Here is a 16823-nt window from a genome sequence, read left to right on the forward strand (position 1 = left end):
TCCTCCTCTCTACCTCCATCTGCCTGATCGATCATGGAGGTCTGGATCGTGGTCCATGCCTACTACCAACTATTCATACACTGTCATACTCATTGAATGTGTTGTAACTATGTAATGATTCCTTCTGTACACATGGCATCTATTGCTTCTGTCCCTCCTGGAGAGGGATCCTCCTCTGTTGCTCTCCTGAAGGTTTCTTCCCATTATTTCACTGTGAAAGAGTTTTTTCTATTTCTTGGGCGTTCTTCCTGATCCGATGTGAGGTCCTGGGACAACGACATCGTATGTGTACAGATTGTAAAGCCCTCTGAGGCAAATTTGTAATTTATGATATAGGGCCATACAAAATAAACTGAATTGAATTGAATAAAGGTCTTCTGATAGAATAATCAGATGTTTGGCTCTCTTCAAGCAACCCTTTACTCTCAGAAGTCCATAATCCAGCAGCAGATTCAGTTTCAACAACTGAAACCCCTTTATTCCAGCTACGAGCGCTGATATTGCATATTTGAATCTTGTTCTTTAATCAAAAGGAAGTGCTGCTCCTTTCTACCTGGACGAGATCCTCAAGACACAAACACTGTCCTCCGAGTGTTGATTTGAAGTCTTCCATCTCTTTTTCAACCTTTAGTTTGCCAGGATTTCTTTTGAGGCTGCTCAGAGCACTCTGAATCTCCTTTATCCTCCATATGCAAGAGTGATGTTGTTTTAATTTAAGACGCCGAGCTTCAGCAGTGTTCAGATTCCACGAAGACAAACAATAGTTGACGAGATACCCTGTGCGTTTCAGTGGATTGTTGATAATGACATTCATTGTGATATATTGTTAGATTTCTGGATTGTTAGCAGAGATTCCAAGTGAGGTTTTGGCTGATTCTCTGTCTGGCTTACAGAGAAACGTGGGTCTCTTACCTCATCTCATGCTAGTTTATCTAGAGGCTTCATCTGCAGGATTTCCCTTTGGGGCTAACACATCCCCATTATGATTCATCGCCAGCATCAATTACAAAAAGAGATCCTGATTTCCACAAATATTTTGAATGTCTTTGGCGTCATTGATGCACTTGGGATGGATTTGTGCTAAAGCTTCTTTTTTTTTTACAGCACTATGTTGACCATGACAGCTAAGGGAGTTTCATCCTGTGAATTGTCATTTGTTTTAATGGTGCCACTTTAAAACAAATCTAATTTGAATGGTTCTCCTCTTATGAATTCAATATGCATTTCTTTGTTGTTGTTTTCCAGTTTTACACATAAAACCGTCGCCGGTTGGTGTCCGAAAAGTCGTGCCGCTGTGCATCTTATTTGACCAAAGCCTTGAGGGTTTACGCACCGATAATGGTGGAAAACAAGGGAGATGATGAAAGATATCTGATTTCATGCTGTGTTAATGTCTAAAACTCAGGAAATCAGCAGAGTGAAAAAGAATAGGGATTAGTTTAAAGGCCCAGGGCAAAGACTATTATTTTGATCCGTGAGTATCCTCTATGTGGGCCAAATCAGACTTCACACCCCACTGGAGACGAGATCAAAACCGTAACTCGACTTTGTAATTTCTCTTTTTTTTTCATTCTTGGTGCACTGCTTTATTACTTAAATTTAAGTCAAGACAAGTGAGGATCGGTTTTCAGAGGAAACTCTGCTAAAGCCGGGGGGGTGAATTGAGATGCAAATTACAGCTGATAATTTAGAGATGGAGGTAGCAATAAGAAATGAGCACGCATCTGCTCGTTTAATGCAAAGTGAGAAATATACGTTCAGTTGACTGCACAGACTTATTAAATAAAAGCACTAAACACATCCCTAGTAAACACCATGAAGAACAATCATCGTGCACTCATTCCTCGCCCAGTGAGGTAATCTTTTTTTGTCATACACCCACAGGCTCATACAAGCACACACAACCCCAGCACCCTGGACCCGGCTCAACGAAATGGAATAAAGACTTTATCAACACTAATTATATCTGGGTATTTTTGGATTACATACTGTATATTATAATTATAATTGAAAATATAAATCGTTAGTTAATTTTCAGACTGATGCATGAATAATTAAAATGGTGTTTTACTGTTTCTCCATTATTTTGAACAAGAGGTATTTTTGACCTTCATTTTAAAGGCTCAGTTATTGGTACTTGTCCATTTATGAAGTCATTCTGGCTCAAGTCCCAACACACATTTGCACTCTGATCGGAGTTACAGCCTGAGATCACTGGACCGGACTGGGGAAGACACTTTTAGTGCTCGACTCCCCTCACTTGGAAAAGCATTTAAAAGAACTTCTAACTAAGAGAATTATTTTCTGACTCGTCTGAATCGTTGATCTCAATCGGTCTTACCAAGTTAAATATAGGTTTAACAAAAACAATTATATTTCAATTGTTCATCCATTACTTAAAATACTAACTAATTTAATAAAAACAAAAACCTTTTTATCAATTACTTTCTGCTATTTCGACTGGTAATTTATTATAGTTGGATTTAGGGGAAATATATTGGTAGAAATGGAATACAATATTCATACCTATAGGTTGTAATCACTTGAAACTAAGAACTATTGTGTTTTTGTGACCTTATAATGAGCCCTTTATATCTACATAGGGAGCGGTCCTCTTCTGGAGTCCGCCATCTTTCTTAAGTAACCCAGAACGAACAAACCAAACCCTGTTCTCGCGAGAGCCTTTTGCCTTTTTACGCTGCCTGAAGGCCACCGTAGGAAAAGGAGGGTGTACGGCAGAGTTGAATGCAGTCTGCCACCCCCCCACTAATCCTACATACTGATCTTTTACTTAAAGCTGTCTGTATTTAACATTACATATGAAGTAGTTGCCCCCTGAGGTACACAGTGGTTGGAAATCACTGATCTGTTTTTTATTGTTATTTTGTTATTGCTGATATTCCCAGGTGTTTTCTCCTGAGTTGTAGGTCCACTTGTTTAAAGGCGACAGCCTGCATCTTGAAGGATGCTCCTTCGCTGACAGATGTCCTCCTTGCTTAGTGAGTAACCTTCAATACGTGAGATCAGAGCTGTGGTCAACAGCCCATGAAGCTGTCTCTGTGTGTCAATGTCTCAATGTCTCTCTCTCTCTCTCTGCGTTAGTGGTTCCCAGTAGAAGGACAGTCCATTGTCACAGACTTCAGTTTCACACCACTAAACACTGTGCAGCCCAGACACCAGAACACTCTCAGCTAATGGTTCCTCTGACTGAGATTGCTTGGGAATACGGCCACTCACAACACCAGTTGGATAGACTCACATCTATCCAGAGGGAATTGAATACAACTTTCAGCAGGGAGAAGTAAAAGCTTTTTGCAGCACTCTGACTACATATGGGGTAATTATCTCGTCCTCAGTAGCACCACCGGGAACGATAGATAAAAGATTCAACTATTATTGCACCCGCTCCTCATTGACTCAAACTACCGTTGATCTGTTAAATTTGGCAAAGTACCAGTAGATCCTTGGCTGATTAATCAAATCATACTCTGACGAGAAGCTCCTAAAAAGTTTAAGAAGGCAAAGAAGCTACACAGTAAATTCCCCAGTGTTAAAAAATCTGTGTCAAAGTATATTAACTCTTTCAGAATGATTACAACAATAGTAAGAGTAAACAGCCCCCAGTGGTGACAACGTTCACTGTTACTCTGGAAAGCTCCGTCCCCTCCTTCTCCTTTCAAATTGAGTTTCATCACGCGCGTTTTAATTCTGGAAAGACTGCAGTAAGTTTCTCCAAATCATTTTTTTATATCAAATGTTGATATTTCAGCAGAAGCAACATTTTATAATAACTATAGACTGAGTTCAACTTACGCTCTGGCTGTTTTTGTGTCGAATTACAGACGGCTAACGTGACCGAGTCAAAAGCTGCACAGTAACATTTTAGAGTACATTAAACTAAGCCAGTAAACATATGGCCCCTATCTACAGAGCGTTAAAGAGCCACTGTGGGTAAGTGGATAGCAAGTCTCCGTGTAGAATAATAACCCTTACCAGAGTTGCATTAACTCTGAAATGTTAACACGATGTTCAGTGCTACTCTAACACTCTAAAGATAAGGGACCATATGTTCACTTGCTTAGTGTTTAAATGTACTCTTTAAGTGTAAAATTGACACTTCCAATTTTACGTGTGTATTATTCTTCAGTCTTTAAGCGAGCTGCTTGAGCGGAAATCAACTTCAAAACACTTAAATTATGCTACATCCAGTCTATCGCTGACACATGATGCAACCTTCTTTCAAGAGATTTGCAGTTCAGCTTTAATCGTGTTTATTTCCTGTCAAGGTTTGATCCACACATCAGGTTTGACTCGTCAGCCTTGGGATGAAGCAGCATTTTGCCATAATATGATGGTGACACAACATGTTACCCTTTGGCCCACTTTTGCTAATTATTTCTCTAAATTAAAAAAAATTATCAAAAGATGGAAGAAAAAAAATATTCCTTTCATCTAGGAGTCTTTGAATCCTAATCGACAAAATGAAATCTAGAAATCTCAATATGACTGCACGCATTTCATGTCATGAAGCTCACTGTAAATCTATAACTTAAGTAACTACGTTTTTAATTACAATTAGTTTTGTAAAACCAAAACGTGATAGTATCATTTATCTAAATATAATTCTACAGAAAGTTGATGACCAACAAATTAAAATCCTGAATTCCCTCCAGCACTAGAAAAGATAATAACACTTAAAGTCCTCCTCGAATCGAGTGTTTACCACTAAAAGACAAGTCTCTTGTGCGGAAGTTCATCTTTGCTCAGCTTGAATTTGAGTTTGAAGCATGTATGAACAAACCTGATTTTGTAACATCTGATTTAGTAACTAACCTGAAACAGCCAACACACACACACACACACACACACACACACACACGACCAATAAACCTTTATAACTAAAAAACATTTTAATATTTGTAGATTCAGCTTTCTCCAATGAGGTAAAATGAGTAAAGAATACAAGCTAATCCAATACCGTTAATCAGACACAAACTATTGTCTTAAAACAAGGGCAATTCTTAAACCACAACTATTAAGATATACCTACAAGACATTTACAAGTATAAATGTCCCCTGCTTTATGTGGAGCAGCTTAGCAGCAAGCAGTAAGACACTGGTTACCACGGTGATAATGTATAAAACTTGACAAAAGAATCAGCATTTATCATAAATAATAAACCCGGACTTACGCTATGTACTGCTCGGTCTTGTTGTATTTCTTTGCGAGGTACTTGGCGGATGCTTTGCTGGGTATCTTGACAAAGGATATCTCTTTACCGAAACGGGTCATGTTGCACGGCGTCTCGCACACGCAGTAGTCATTGTCTCTCTCGACGAGAAAGTCTGCAAAATAGATGAGGCAGAAAGAGACGGGGGGGGGGGGGGGGGGGAATGGAAAGAGAGGAGACGCAGAAAGATAAATAACGCCACCACCGGGATGACACACACAACGCCAGCGGAGTGAAAGGCGTCGATAAAAAAAAAACGCCACGAGGAGACACCCCCATTATCAGAAATATAAAAGATATTAGACCCGCGGAGACAGAGTCGGAGAGACGGCTGCAGCGAAAGGCCGACGTGCGAATCGGTGTCGCGAGAGAGTGCGAGTCAAGAAGAAAACAAGTAACAGAGATGATGGTCTGAAAGGTGTCAGTTGATGGAGAGACAGGGGAGTGTGAAGAGGAGAGCCATTAGAAAATGGCTCCTATCAGTCTGAATGAACACTATTATCTGTTATCAGCATGGATCAGGGGCTCTGAACATCGGACACACACACTTACACACACACACACACACACACACACGCCAGACGCAGCCACGCACGCACACACACTTACCCAAGGCTGGATCTGCACACTCTTTGTACTGCTCCGGGGTGCAGTATGGGGCATCTCCTAAGGACAGGCAGGAGAAACACAATGTAAACAAAAAGAGGGAGAGAGAGGGAAGAAGAGGGTCGTTCGAAGATTTAAAAAAAAAGGATGATGAGATCTGCGCATTAATCGTTCGTCACAAATGCGATCTCATCTCGTAATTGAGTTGTTGTACTTTCGCCCCGTCTCGTCGGCGCTTTCAGCCTATGTCACTCTCTCCATTATTACCTTTGCATTGAAAATGCGGAAGGTAATGTTTTGATCGCCGTGTATTTATTTATTTATTTGTATGCGTGTTATTCGCGTAACAAAAAAAGTTGTAAACCGAATCGCATGAAATTTGGTGGGATGATTGGTTATTATCCGGGGACCATTTGATTAGATTTTGGGATTGATCGGGTCAAAGGTCAAGGTCAAGGTCATGAAAAAGGTCAACATCTTATTGAATCGCATGGAATTCGGTGGGATGATTGGTTATTATCCGGGGACCATTTGATTAGACTTAGGGATCGATCGGGTCAAAGGTCAAGGTCATGAAAAGGTCAAAATCTTCTTTTTACCATAGCACGGTCAATTTATATCCAATTGGCATGCAACTAATGCCAAAATGTTCATAATTCAATGCCCAATCTTGTGATATGCGAAGGTATGCGCTCTAGCGAGTGCCCGTTCTAGTTTACTCAAGTGGCCGTTCTCCCCCTCAATGGAGGAAAAAGACATGTCCTAGATGTAGAGGGAATTATTTTAAGTATTCACTGCATTATGCTTCATACTCTTTTAAAATCACTCTAATGACAGGGATATAGCGGAGATGAATAGGAGTGTTTTAGCTGGGGAGTTCTCTCGTGACTCTGCACGAGAAGATAGCAGCTAATCCTGATTATTACGCCGATAGATTGTCTCCAATCACAGAGCTGAAAGTGACCCTGATTGAAGAGAGAGAGACATTAACAATCATGTTCACATTCAAGTGTTTCCTCTGTGCCCAGCTGCTTTTCATGAGCCGTCTGAGATCACCACACGGTGATTAAATGTAGGAGGGAGACGTCAAATGTCAGCTGTAATCACCGCGAAAAACAAAGTGAAAATAGTGGACATGCCCTCCTGGTTCTTACCCGGCATGTGGACCATCCTGCAGTTGCAGTTCTCCACCAGGTATCGCGTCTCGCAGTCGATGCGGCAGGCCGTGATGCTGTAACTGCTGAAGAAGTCCGAGTCCATCGGCGTGGCCTTGCAGTCACCCCACGGTGGAGGCAGGTACGTCAGCTGAGAGAAAAAAGAGGCCAATTTAGTTGCGGAGCACATTATCATTTCCCTTGCGCCCGTAATGCAGTAGTTTGACCTTGCACTTTCTGTTAATATATTAGAAGCCATCACACATTTATTGTATTTGGCACAGAATATGAATCCCATTCGTTCTCCATGGTGAAGGCATGTGTACAGTGGTGCTTATTGTGGGAGCTTCTCTCCCACGCCTCTGCTATTTCCAGTCTCTCTCTCGGTGCTTTCATCGTACTGCCCACTCACCATGCAGGAACTGAATGGTATCGGCTGGGTGATGGAGCCGGGATGTTAAAGTTTATGCTCTGAACAGCTTTGCACGGTGACATGTTCCTTCTGTTTCGATCCACACATGTACATTTTATATCACTCTGATGCCAGCTGGAGTAAAATATCCATTTTATGTCGCTACATGACATCTAAGCCAAACACAGAGAAACTTTTGGAGGATGGTGAACTCTGTTCTCTGACCTCTGCATATCCTCCTTTGTTTCATACACAATGGGCGTCACTTAAAAAGCTCTTACGGAGGGGGGGGGGGGGGAATAGATATGTCACTCTTGCCTGTCATCAAGACTTGAGAGCCCTGCATAAAGTAAGAAAAATGCAAAAAAATAAATAAATCCAAATCCAAATCCAAAACCAGCTGAGCCAAAAATGAGTCTTGTTTCGAGTTTAGGCTGCATGGTACTATTCAATTGCGATTATTCTTAATTTGTATTACATATCTTTAAAAAATGACAGAATGTGATGCATCAAATTGCTATAAAATTGTCTCTGTGTGTTTCCACCTCATCGGTTCATCACTGGGTGCTCACACAGCAATAAATTAAAGGCCACTGTTATAATTTAGGGATCAACATTTTACAATTAGTCCTGAAGTGCAAGAGGCACCCGCGTGTATCGCGCACAGTATTGCGGTTACTAATAACCCGAGGCGATGTTTAACATGCTCTTGCAGGATTCACACACATTAACATACTGTGTAGCACAGTCAAGTAAGCCGGTAAATCTAATCAGGAGATTGGAATGGTTTCTCTGCTTATTTTCAAGGACGTTTCACAAAGTCAGAACATAAAAACCAGCTGAGCGAGGGTATATGTGGTAATCAATAGTTGGTGCGTGTGTAGTTATTCCCATGATCAAATGGACTAGACTATGTGATTGGAAAATGACTCTCTTGTGCTCAGAGTCCTGCTATTTCTATTTCTCTGCATTTTCGAAATCTCTACTCGGCCATCCTAAACCACCTTGTGGCATCATTACTTTCCGTTGGTTAAACTCCCGCGAAAGCTTAATTCTGCAAGCGTGGACAAAAGTGAGGCTGGCGTGCGAGAGTTTCGGACACGTCGGCTGACCAACAACCGAAGAAAAGAAATCATGTTCAAGACTGTAGCTCCAATTCCCCCCTTTGTTAACGGTGAGTGAGTTCAAATTAAAGGGTAAGATATAAAAACCAATAAGGTAAAGGTGTGTGTGTGGGGGGGGGGGCAGTAAAAATGGAGAAGAAATATTCTGCAGATTTTTCTTTTTGTTTGGACATGCTGAGTGACAGTTTGGCAGGCGGAACATAACTCAAACAGTTTTACACTATCGGATTGCTGAAGAAGGCAGTTGAAAAAGTGCATTAAATTAGTGCAAACTGCATTAGATTAATGAAGTGAGAGCCTGCCAGCCCATGCAATAAATAGAGAAGAGGTGGGGGGATAGACAGAGAGAAGGGGGAATTATATTAAAGAGAGAGGAATGGTATTGGAGGAATTGTAATGACTTTTGGAAAGTTTAAAAGTAAGGGAGCTTGTGAGAAATTGAGAAAAAACTAAGAGGGACAGTTTCCTGCAGAAGAAATCCTGCTGCACTGGATCACTGGTACTGTGGACATGAAAGGACTGAGATCACTCCTAAATCCATCCCTTTCTGTCCTTCTTTCATTTTGCTTTGGTTCTTTAGCATATTCGGGGCCAGCGTATATGATTTCTCTGGCAGTTTGCTTGTAGAATTATTCACAGTTCAGACATAACCGACATACAATTACTTTTAGCGAGCAAAAACAGTTTTCCAAAAGTTAACTTGAGAAAGTTAGACGTTCTATAATAATGTCACTCAAGTTCGGAACTATCAGAACTACACACAAGCCCAAGGTATCAGAGGACCCACACACAGTTGCGGTGTGGGTAAATATGTGGTTCATGTCTCAAGGCTTCAATTTTCAGCTCACAAAACAGCCTTTTCAACCGAAAGAAATGCCCGTTATTGATGGATCGCAGACTTTTCTGCCTTGTTCCTGAAGGCAAAAAAAGCATTTGTCCTTCAGAACACAGCATAGCTCTGAGAGTGAAGTGCTGGGACGCCTCATTTCAACTCCCAAGGGCCAATAAAAGCCTTGAACGGGGCCGGTGACAATGATGCTACTCTATTGGCTGGCTCAATCACGGAGGCACATGCACCGGACAATTGTGAACACCTAGATTAAGGAAACAGTTTGTTATGTGGTGGAAGAAGTATCCAGATCCTTTCTAAGTAAAAGTACTAACACAGTAACGTGAAAAAGAAATTCACTAGTCATGAATATTAACACAGACGGTATGCACAAGAAAGTGTGTTCTTTGAACATTTTAGCACGTAAATAGGTTAGAAAGTAGAAACCCAAAATATACACTACCGTTCAAAAGTTTGGGATCACTTAGAAATGACTTTATTTTTCAAAGAAAAGCACTGTTTTTTCAATAAAGATAACATTAATCAAAAATACCCACTATACATTGTTAATGTGGTAAATGACTATTCTAGGTGGAAACGTCTGGTTTCTAATGAAATATCTCCATAGGTGTATAGAGGCCCATTTCCATCAACTATCACTCCAGTGTTCTAATGGTACATTGTGTTTGCTAATCGCCTTAGAAGATTAATGTCTGATTAGAAAACCCTTGTGCAATTATGTTAGCACAGCTGAAAACAGTTATGCTGGTGATATAAGCTATACAACTGGCCTTCCTTTAAGCTTGAAGTTTGTAGAACAAAATTAATATTTCAAATATTAATCATTATTTCTAACCTTGTCAATGTCTTGACTATATTTTATATTCATTTGATAAATAAAAGTGTGATTTTTCATGGAAGACACAAAATTGTCTGGGTGACCCCAAACTTTTGAACGGTAGTGTAGTTTTGCTGGAAATTGTCTATTGTGACGGATTATTATATGCTACTGTTACATTAGTTAATAATGATGCATTAATGGGTCAGTAGCGGAGGTGGAGCTAATTTGAACTATTTATTTTTCCCACCTCCAAACAGTCACAAAATAAGTCTCGGGGCTTGAGGAATGGTTAAAAGATATCTGCTCACGGATATATCATTCATTATTGGAATTTTTTTGTAAACTACTGTAAAATAAATTTTGGTTGAACTGCTTACAACTCACAGACTTCTGAAATGAGACAACGGGGCAACTGTTTGTTTCTAAAAGGGGTCACAAGCCAAAAAGGTGGAGAGCTGGTTTAATCTTGAACGATGTGTTGTGTTTCATAGCTTATCATATGTTTTTTATTTCTAATCTACAGCTGTCAAACTATGCTTGCCTCTAGAGTGTTGTGAAGTATTAGTGGACATACTCAAGTAAAGTTTATGTTTTCAATTACCCTCTCTAATCTTCCTTTTTATGATCAGTTCGATTATCAGGTTAATGTTTGTGATGGAGGAACAACGAATGAACCATGCAATCTGTGTTTGGACCAGGAAGTGAAGGTCGAGCAGAGAGATGTGTTATACATCTCAAGGGTTTCCTTTTTAGATTACAGGGGAGTCATCTGAGTCAAAATGTGGATATAAATATCTCTCAGTGGAGCTTCAGATACATTCAGAATGTGTCCCATTTGCCTCAACACTGTTAAAACCACAGACAGGTTCTTTGGATGAGCTCGCTATCTGAAGAGCTTGTGCCCACTGTTTAATTTGAAATGATTGAGATACTGACTGTGAGTGTTCAGTAAAGCTCTCAGTCTGCTCGGACTGACGAGGGCAGACAAGGGCAGAGCCATCAGGAGTGCCTCAGAGGCAGCACATCCTCCAGATGGTTGAGGATCAAGGGGAGTGAGCCAGAGAGTGTGAGTGGTACTGGGAACCAGTCCAGGGTCACCTGGGCCATGCAGGATGTCTGAAGTTGAAAGGCATAGAGCACTCAACATGGACCACTCATTGTAGCCGCTTTATGAGTCGATGTATGTTCACACAAGGTGTTTGCATGACACATTTGGTTTGGTTGTAATCAGCCCTCTCGTGTCACTTTCAGAGATGGCAACAGCCCAAAGAATGATTTAGCGATGACCAAAATACCAAACTTGCAGCTTGAAAAACGTTGTCGACAAACCGGTGGGTGATGTCATGTCATGATAATAAGATAAACTTCTTTATACACAGTCTATGGTTTTATATAACCATAGACTGTGTATAAAGAAGTTTATATACGCACTAAAACATATCACTCTTTAAACACGGCCTGAAGAACTGGCTTATTAGCAATCAGATGTGTGAGCATGAACTGTGACTCCCTCCTCAATGATTGTGTGTACGAAATGAATCAGAATCAGAATCAGAATCAGAAACAGGTTTATTGCCAAAGAATGAATGTTTTCACAAACAAACGAGGAATTTTTTTGGTGGAAGGTGCAACATTTGGACATGACAAACAACAATCAACGCAAGGAGGGAGGAGGAGTGGGAGGAAGAGGGAGGAGGAGGAAGAGGAAGGAGCGGGAAGAAGGAGGAGAGAGGAAGGTGGAAGAAGAGGTGGTAGTCCTGGGGGTGACAGTCAGTCAGTCCCGGGGTCCATTGATGAGCCCGACCGCCGTCGGGAAAAAGCTATTGGTGTGGCGGGTGGTCGTGGTCATGATGGACCGCAGCCTCCTCCCCGAGGGGAGGGACTCGAACAGGTAGTGTCCAGGGTGGGAGGGGTCGGCGACAATCTTTCTGGCCCGCTTCAGTGACCTGGAAGTGAACAGGACCTGGAGGGAAGGCAGATTGCAGCCGATAACCCTCTCGGCCGAGCGGATGATGCTCTGCAGCCTGCGCTTGTCTTTGGCTGTGGCTGCAGGGTGCCAGACGGTGATGGAGGAGCAGATGATGGACTCAACGATGGCCGTGTAGAACTGTACCATCATCTTCCTGGCAGGTTGAATTTCCTCAGCTGCCTCAGGAAGAACATCCTCTGCTGGGCCTTCTTGGAGATGGAGCCGATGTTCAGCTCCCACTTGAGGTCCTGGGAGATGATGGAGCCCAGGAAGCGGTAGGACTCCACAGCCGTCGGGGAGTCACACAGGATGAGAGGGCGGGTGGGGCTGCATTCCTCCTGAAATCCACAACCATCTCCACTGTCTTCAGAGCGTTGAGCTCCAGGTTGTTCTGGCTGCACCAGGTCACCAGGTGGTCAGTCTCCCACCTGTAGGCGGTCTCGTCCCGCCAGAGATGAGTCCAATGAGGGTGGTGTCATCCGCGAACTTTAGGAGCTTGACGGACTGGTGACTGGAGGTGCAGCTGTTGGTGTACAGGAGAACAGCAGAGGGAGAGAACACAGCCTTGGGGGAACCCGTGCTGGTGGTCCGGGAGCCTGAGACGTGTTTCCCCAGCCTCACGTGCTGCTTCCTGTCGGTCAGGAAGTCTGTGATCCACCTGCAGGTGGAGTCGGGCACGTGCAGCTGGGAGAGCTTGTCCTGCAACAGGGACGGATGATGGAATTGAAGGCAGAGCTGAAGTCCACAAACAGGATCCTGGCGTAGGTTCCTCGGGAGTCCAGATGCTGGAGGATGTAGTGAAGGGCCATGTTGACTGCATCGTCTGCAGACCTGTTGGCTCTGTAGGCGAACTGCAGGGGTCCAGGAGTGGGTCGGTGATGGTCTTGAGGTGTGACAGGACCAAGCGTTCAAAGGACTTCATGACCACAGAGGTCAGGCGACGGGCCTGTAGTCATTGAGTCCTGTGATCTTGGGTTTTTGGGGACGGGATGATGGTGGAGGCCTTGAAGCAGGCTGGAACGTGGCATGTCTCCAGGAGGTGTTGAAGATGTCGGTGAACACCGGAGACAGCTGGTCGCACAGTGCTTCAGGGTGGAGGGGAGACGGAGTCCGGGCCCGCTGCTTTGCGGGGTTCTGCTTTTAAACAGCCTGTTGACTGCTCTCTCCAGGATGACGAGGGCGTCGCTGAGTTGATGGAGGGTGCTCCAAGGTGTGAGCCCCTGATGGGCTGGGGAGGGTGGGCTGATGGTCTGTGGCTTGTTGGTGGGGCTGTGGGGATGGTCTCAGGACTGCTCCATTGTCTTTCAAAGCGGCAGTAGAACTCATTTAGCTCGTCTGCCAGAAGCACATTGTTCATGGAGTGGGGTGATTTGGGCTTGTAGTTGGTGATCTGCCTGAGCCCTCTCCAGACAGAAGCAGAGTCGTTTGCTGAGAGCTGCTGTTGCAGTTTCTCAGAGTACAGTCGTTTAGCATCTCTCACCGCCTTGCTAAACCTGTATTTGGACTCTGTGTACAGGTCCTTGTCCCCACTCCTGAATGCCTGGTCCTTCTGCAGTCTTAGCTTCCTGAGCTCCGCTGTGAACCAGGGTTTGTCGTTGTTATAACTCACCCTGGAGCAGGATGGAATACAGCTGTCCTCACAGAAGCTGATGTAGGAAGTTACAGCCTCTGTGTACTCATCCAGGCTGTTGGTAGCAGTCCTGAAGACATCCCAGTCAGTACAGTCCAAGCACGCCCGTAGATCCTCCAGAGCCTCACTGGTCCACTTCTTGAACTTCCTCACCACAGGTTTGCAGAGCTTTAGTCTCTGCCTGTATGAGGAATCAGATGAACCATGACGTGGTCAGAGTTTCCCAGTGCAGCTCGAGGGACGGCGTGATAGGCCCTGCTGATTGTTGTGTAGCAGTGGTCCAGAATGCTCTTCTCTCTGGTAGGGCATTTAATTAACTGTCTATATTTAGGTAGTTCGTGGCTGAGGTTTCCTTTGTTAAAATCCCCGAGTACAATAACCAAAGAGTCCGGGAAGGTCCGCTCCACACGCCGTATCTGTTCAGCGAGTGTCTGTTGTGCCTCGTTCACGTTCCCCTGCGGCGGCATGTAAACTCCGGCCAGGATGAATGAAGCGAACTCACGTGGGGAGTAGAAGGGTTTGCAGTGGATGATAAAAGATTCCAGGTCCGGCGAACAGTGCTGTAGAATCACCGTTACGTCGTTGCACCAGCCGTTGTTGAGGTAAAAGCAGATTCCTCCACCCTTTTTTTTACCGGAGAGCTCCGTGACCCGGTCCGCTCGGAACAGCTGGAAGCCAGCGAGCTGGAGCGCAGAGTCTGGTATCTCGTCTGTGTATGTTTATTGCTTTTTATGATGTTTTTGTGATAACTATTTTCTCCCTTAGTGATGGCTTGTAATATCTGGCCACAGGGACTACGGTTGAAATTAAGCCTTCGCTAAGACTGACACATTTACCCCTGGGTTTATTGAAGTGTACGGCCCCTGTTCAAATAAATAAATAAATAAAATTAAATGAGCAACATTTTCTCTCAATATGTTTTATATCTGTCTTCTTTATTGGGGTCGCTTTGCCTTGTAGCCAGTTGTTGCCAATGCTGGGATATCTCGTAAAATCAGGCTTTCATCCAAGGAGGTTCACACACATCTGTATTTTTAGGGCAGCCAATGGGAACGCCCCCCCTATCTGAAATGATCTGTGATTGGTCAAAGTCTCCCATAATGGTCTAGATTGTGAAACCCCTAAAAACAGACTTTAGAAGAGCTGCAGGAATCTAGTTTTTTTTTCAGACTACGTGAAATAAAGTATGCTGAAAAGGTTATTATGGCATTTTTGGCCAATGATGACAGGAGACTCCTTCAAAAAGATTGCCTCCCTCAACTTTAAAAGGCCAATACTGACATACATGTCCTCTCTGACATGTGCTGACATACACACTTTCACCTCCTCTATTGAATTTCTGCCATCTTTCTCAAGACGTACCCGTTGTTCCTGACAGGAGACAAAGGTCTGAAACCCCGGCGCCACTCCAAAGCCCAGCTGGTCTATGAACGGCGGCTCCTCCTGGGTGTGGATCTGAACTTTGAGCCCCGCTTCAAACGACGTCTCGTCTGTGGACAAGAAGAGGTGAGGACATTTACAACAGGGATGATGATTTATATGCACATATCTACCCAGCAACAGTTGTTACTCATCAAACGAAGACAAAGCGTCGCAGCGGTGGAATACGTTTCAGACAGTGAGTGAAAAACAAGCCAAAAAAGAAAAAAGAAAAAACATTGAAATAAAGGTATAAAACACCACTGATGAAGAAGAAGATGGATTTTCCTGGAGAGGAATATTCATGAGCTAAATCTACATTCTGTCAGGGATGACAATCTCATTGAGGTCCTTCAGGAGTTAGAAATTGCTGGAATATATAGTAAAAAGATAAATAATTAGTGGTCGATGACAATATATGCCCCGCAGGAATTATATTTACTGCAGGGGTAAATGGATAAATTAATGATGAGGATAAAGGGAAATCAATACAGCTGACAGCTTCCTTTTCCACAGCACTCTGCTGTATAGATTTTAAATGAAACAGATGGGCCTCTTTGATACTGACATCGGGGGAACATCACAATGACATCGTGACTCAAGTCTATGCTCGTGCGAACATATTTCTATCACGTTTGCCGAGGCTTGGATCTGCTTATCATGGTCGGCTGGGATTCAAGAGATTTAGTTCCTTTGAGTGTTAGCTCGGGGCTGAAGTGGGATGTCTGTTTCCTGCCGACTTTCCTCCCTGCTTCACACACGGCATCGTCCTCAAAGTGCCAGATTTTCAATTAAAGAGCTCAGGGATGCAACAGAAATTCAGCATAAGAGCCACGACAAGGAGCGACAGACTTCAACTGCTTCTCATTGCTCTTCTGAGACTCGACACAAAGCCGTCTTCTGCTGATACCAAGACGAATGCTCGAGGCTCGGAGCAGCGACACACACACACACGAGCGGCTCTCGCAGAATCGCACGTCATCTTTAAGTCATGGCCATCTGTCATCTTTATACAATTGGAATAATGACATTCAGGCGGAACCTTGGAACAGAATGGAAATCAAAGTTGACGCCGAGCGAGCATGTCACGCTGCCGCAAAGTTATTTCATTGCCTGTGCTTTGTTGTGCAACAATTACACATGAAGTCTGAAAAAATAAAGAAGGTAAGTGTAACTAGGAGACATAGCGTTGCTAAGGTTTTTTTACAAGAAAATCCCAAGTGTGTCATGAAAAGACTGCAGGGAATCACATTTGTATCAAACTACATCATCACACCTGCCTACTGTCTCTTTTTGATCATCACGCTGAGGTCTTGGAACTATTTCATCAGGACAGGGTCTCCGGGTCTAAGGGTCTCAGGGTCTAAGGGTCTCAGGGTCTCAGGGTCTCAGGGTCTCAGAGTCTAAGGGTCTCAGGGTCTCAGATTCTCAGGGTCTCAGAGTCTCAGGGTCTCAGGGTCTCAGGGTCTAAGGGTATTAATTTGTCTTCCTCTGCTATTTAATGTGCGTTATAACATAAAACATGACCAGGACCAGGAAAACACGCAAATTAAAGACACACAAACATGTAAATAGTTGATATATTATAGACTTCAACAATATTTGTAT

General features: G+C 43.3%; 1 protein-coding gene across 4 annotated transcripts in view; it reads right to left on the reverse strand.

Annotated features, from left to right (window-relative positions):
- The window catches only part of asic1b (acid-sensing (proton-gated) ion channel 1b), a 170807-nt gene that overhangs the window by 4465 nt on the left and 149519 nt on the right, over positions 1-16823 (reverse strand). For all 4 annotated transcript variants that reach the window (XM_056438615.1, XM_056438616.1, XM_056438617.1 and 1 more), the window contains 4 exons: positions 15159-15286; positions 6992-7142; positions 5841-5897; positions 5193-5346 (listed from right to left, as the gene is read on the reverse strand). In XM_056438615.1, coding sequence (XP_056294590.1) covers positions 5193-5346; positions 5841-5897; positions 6992-7142; positions 15159-15286 — 490 coding nt within the window. The remainder of the gene's footprint in view (positions 1-5192; positions 5347-5840; positions 5898-6991; positions 7143-15158; positions 15287-16823) is intronic.

The sequence above is a fragment of the Pseudoliparis swirei genome, chromosome 18 (assembly GCF_029220125.1).
Source record: "Pseudoliparis swirei isolate HS2019 ecotype Mariana Trench chromosome 18, NWPU_hadal_v1, whole genome shotgun sequence".
NCBI lineage: Eukaryota > Metazoa > Chordata > Actinopteri > Perciformes > Liparidae > Pseudoliparis > Pseudoliparis swirei.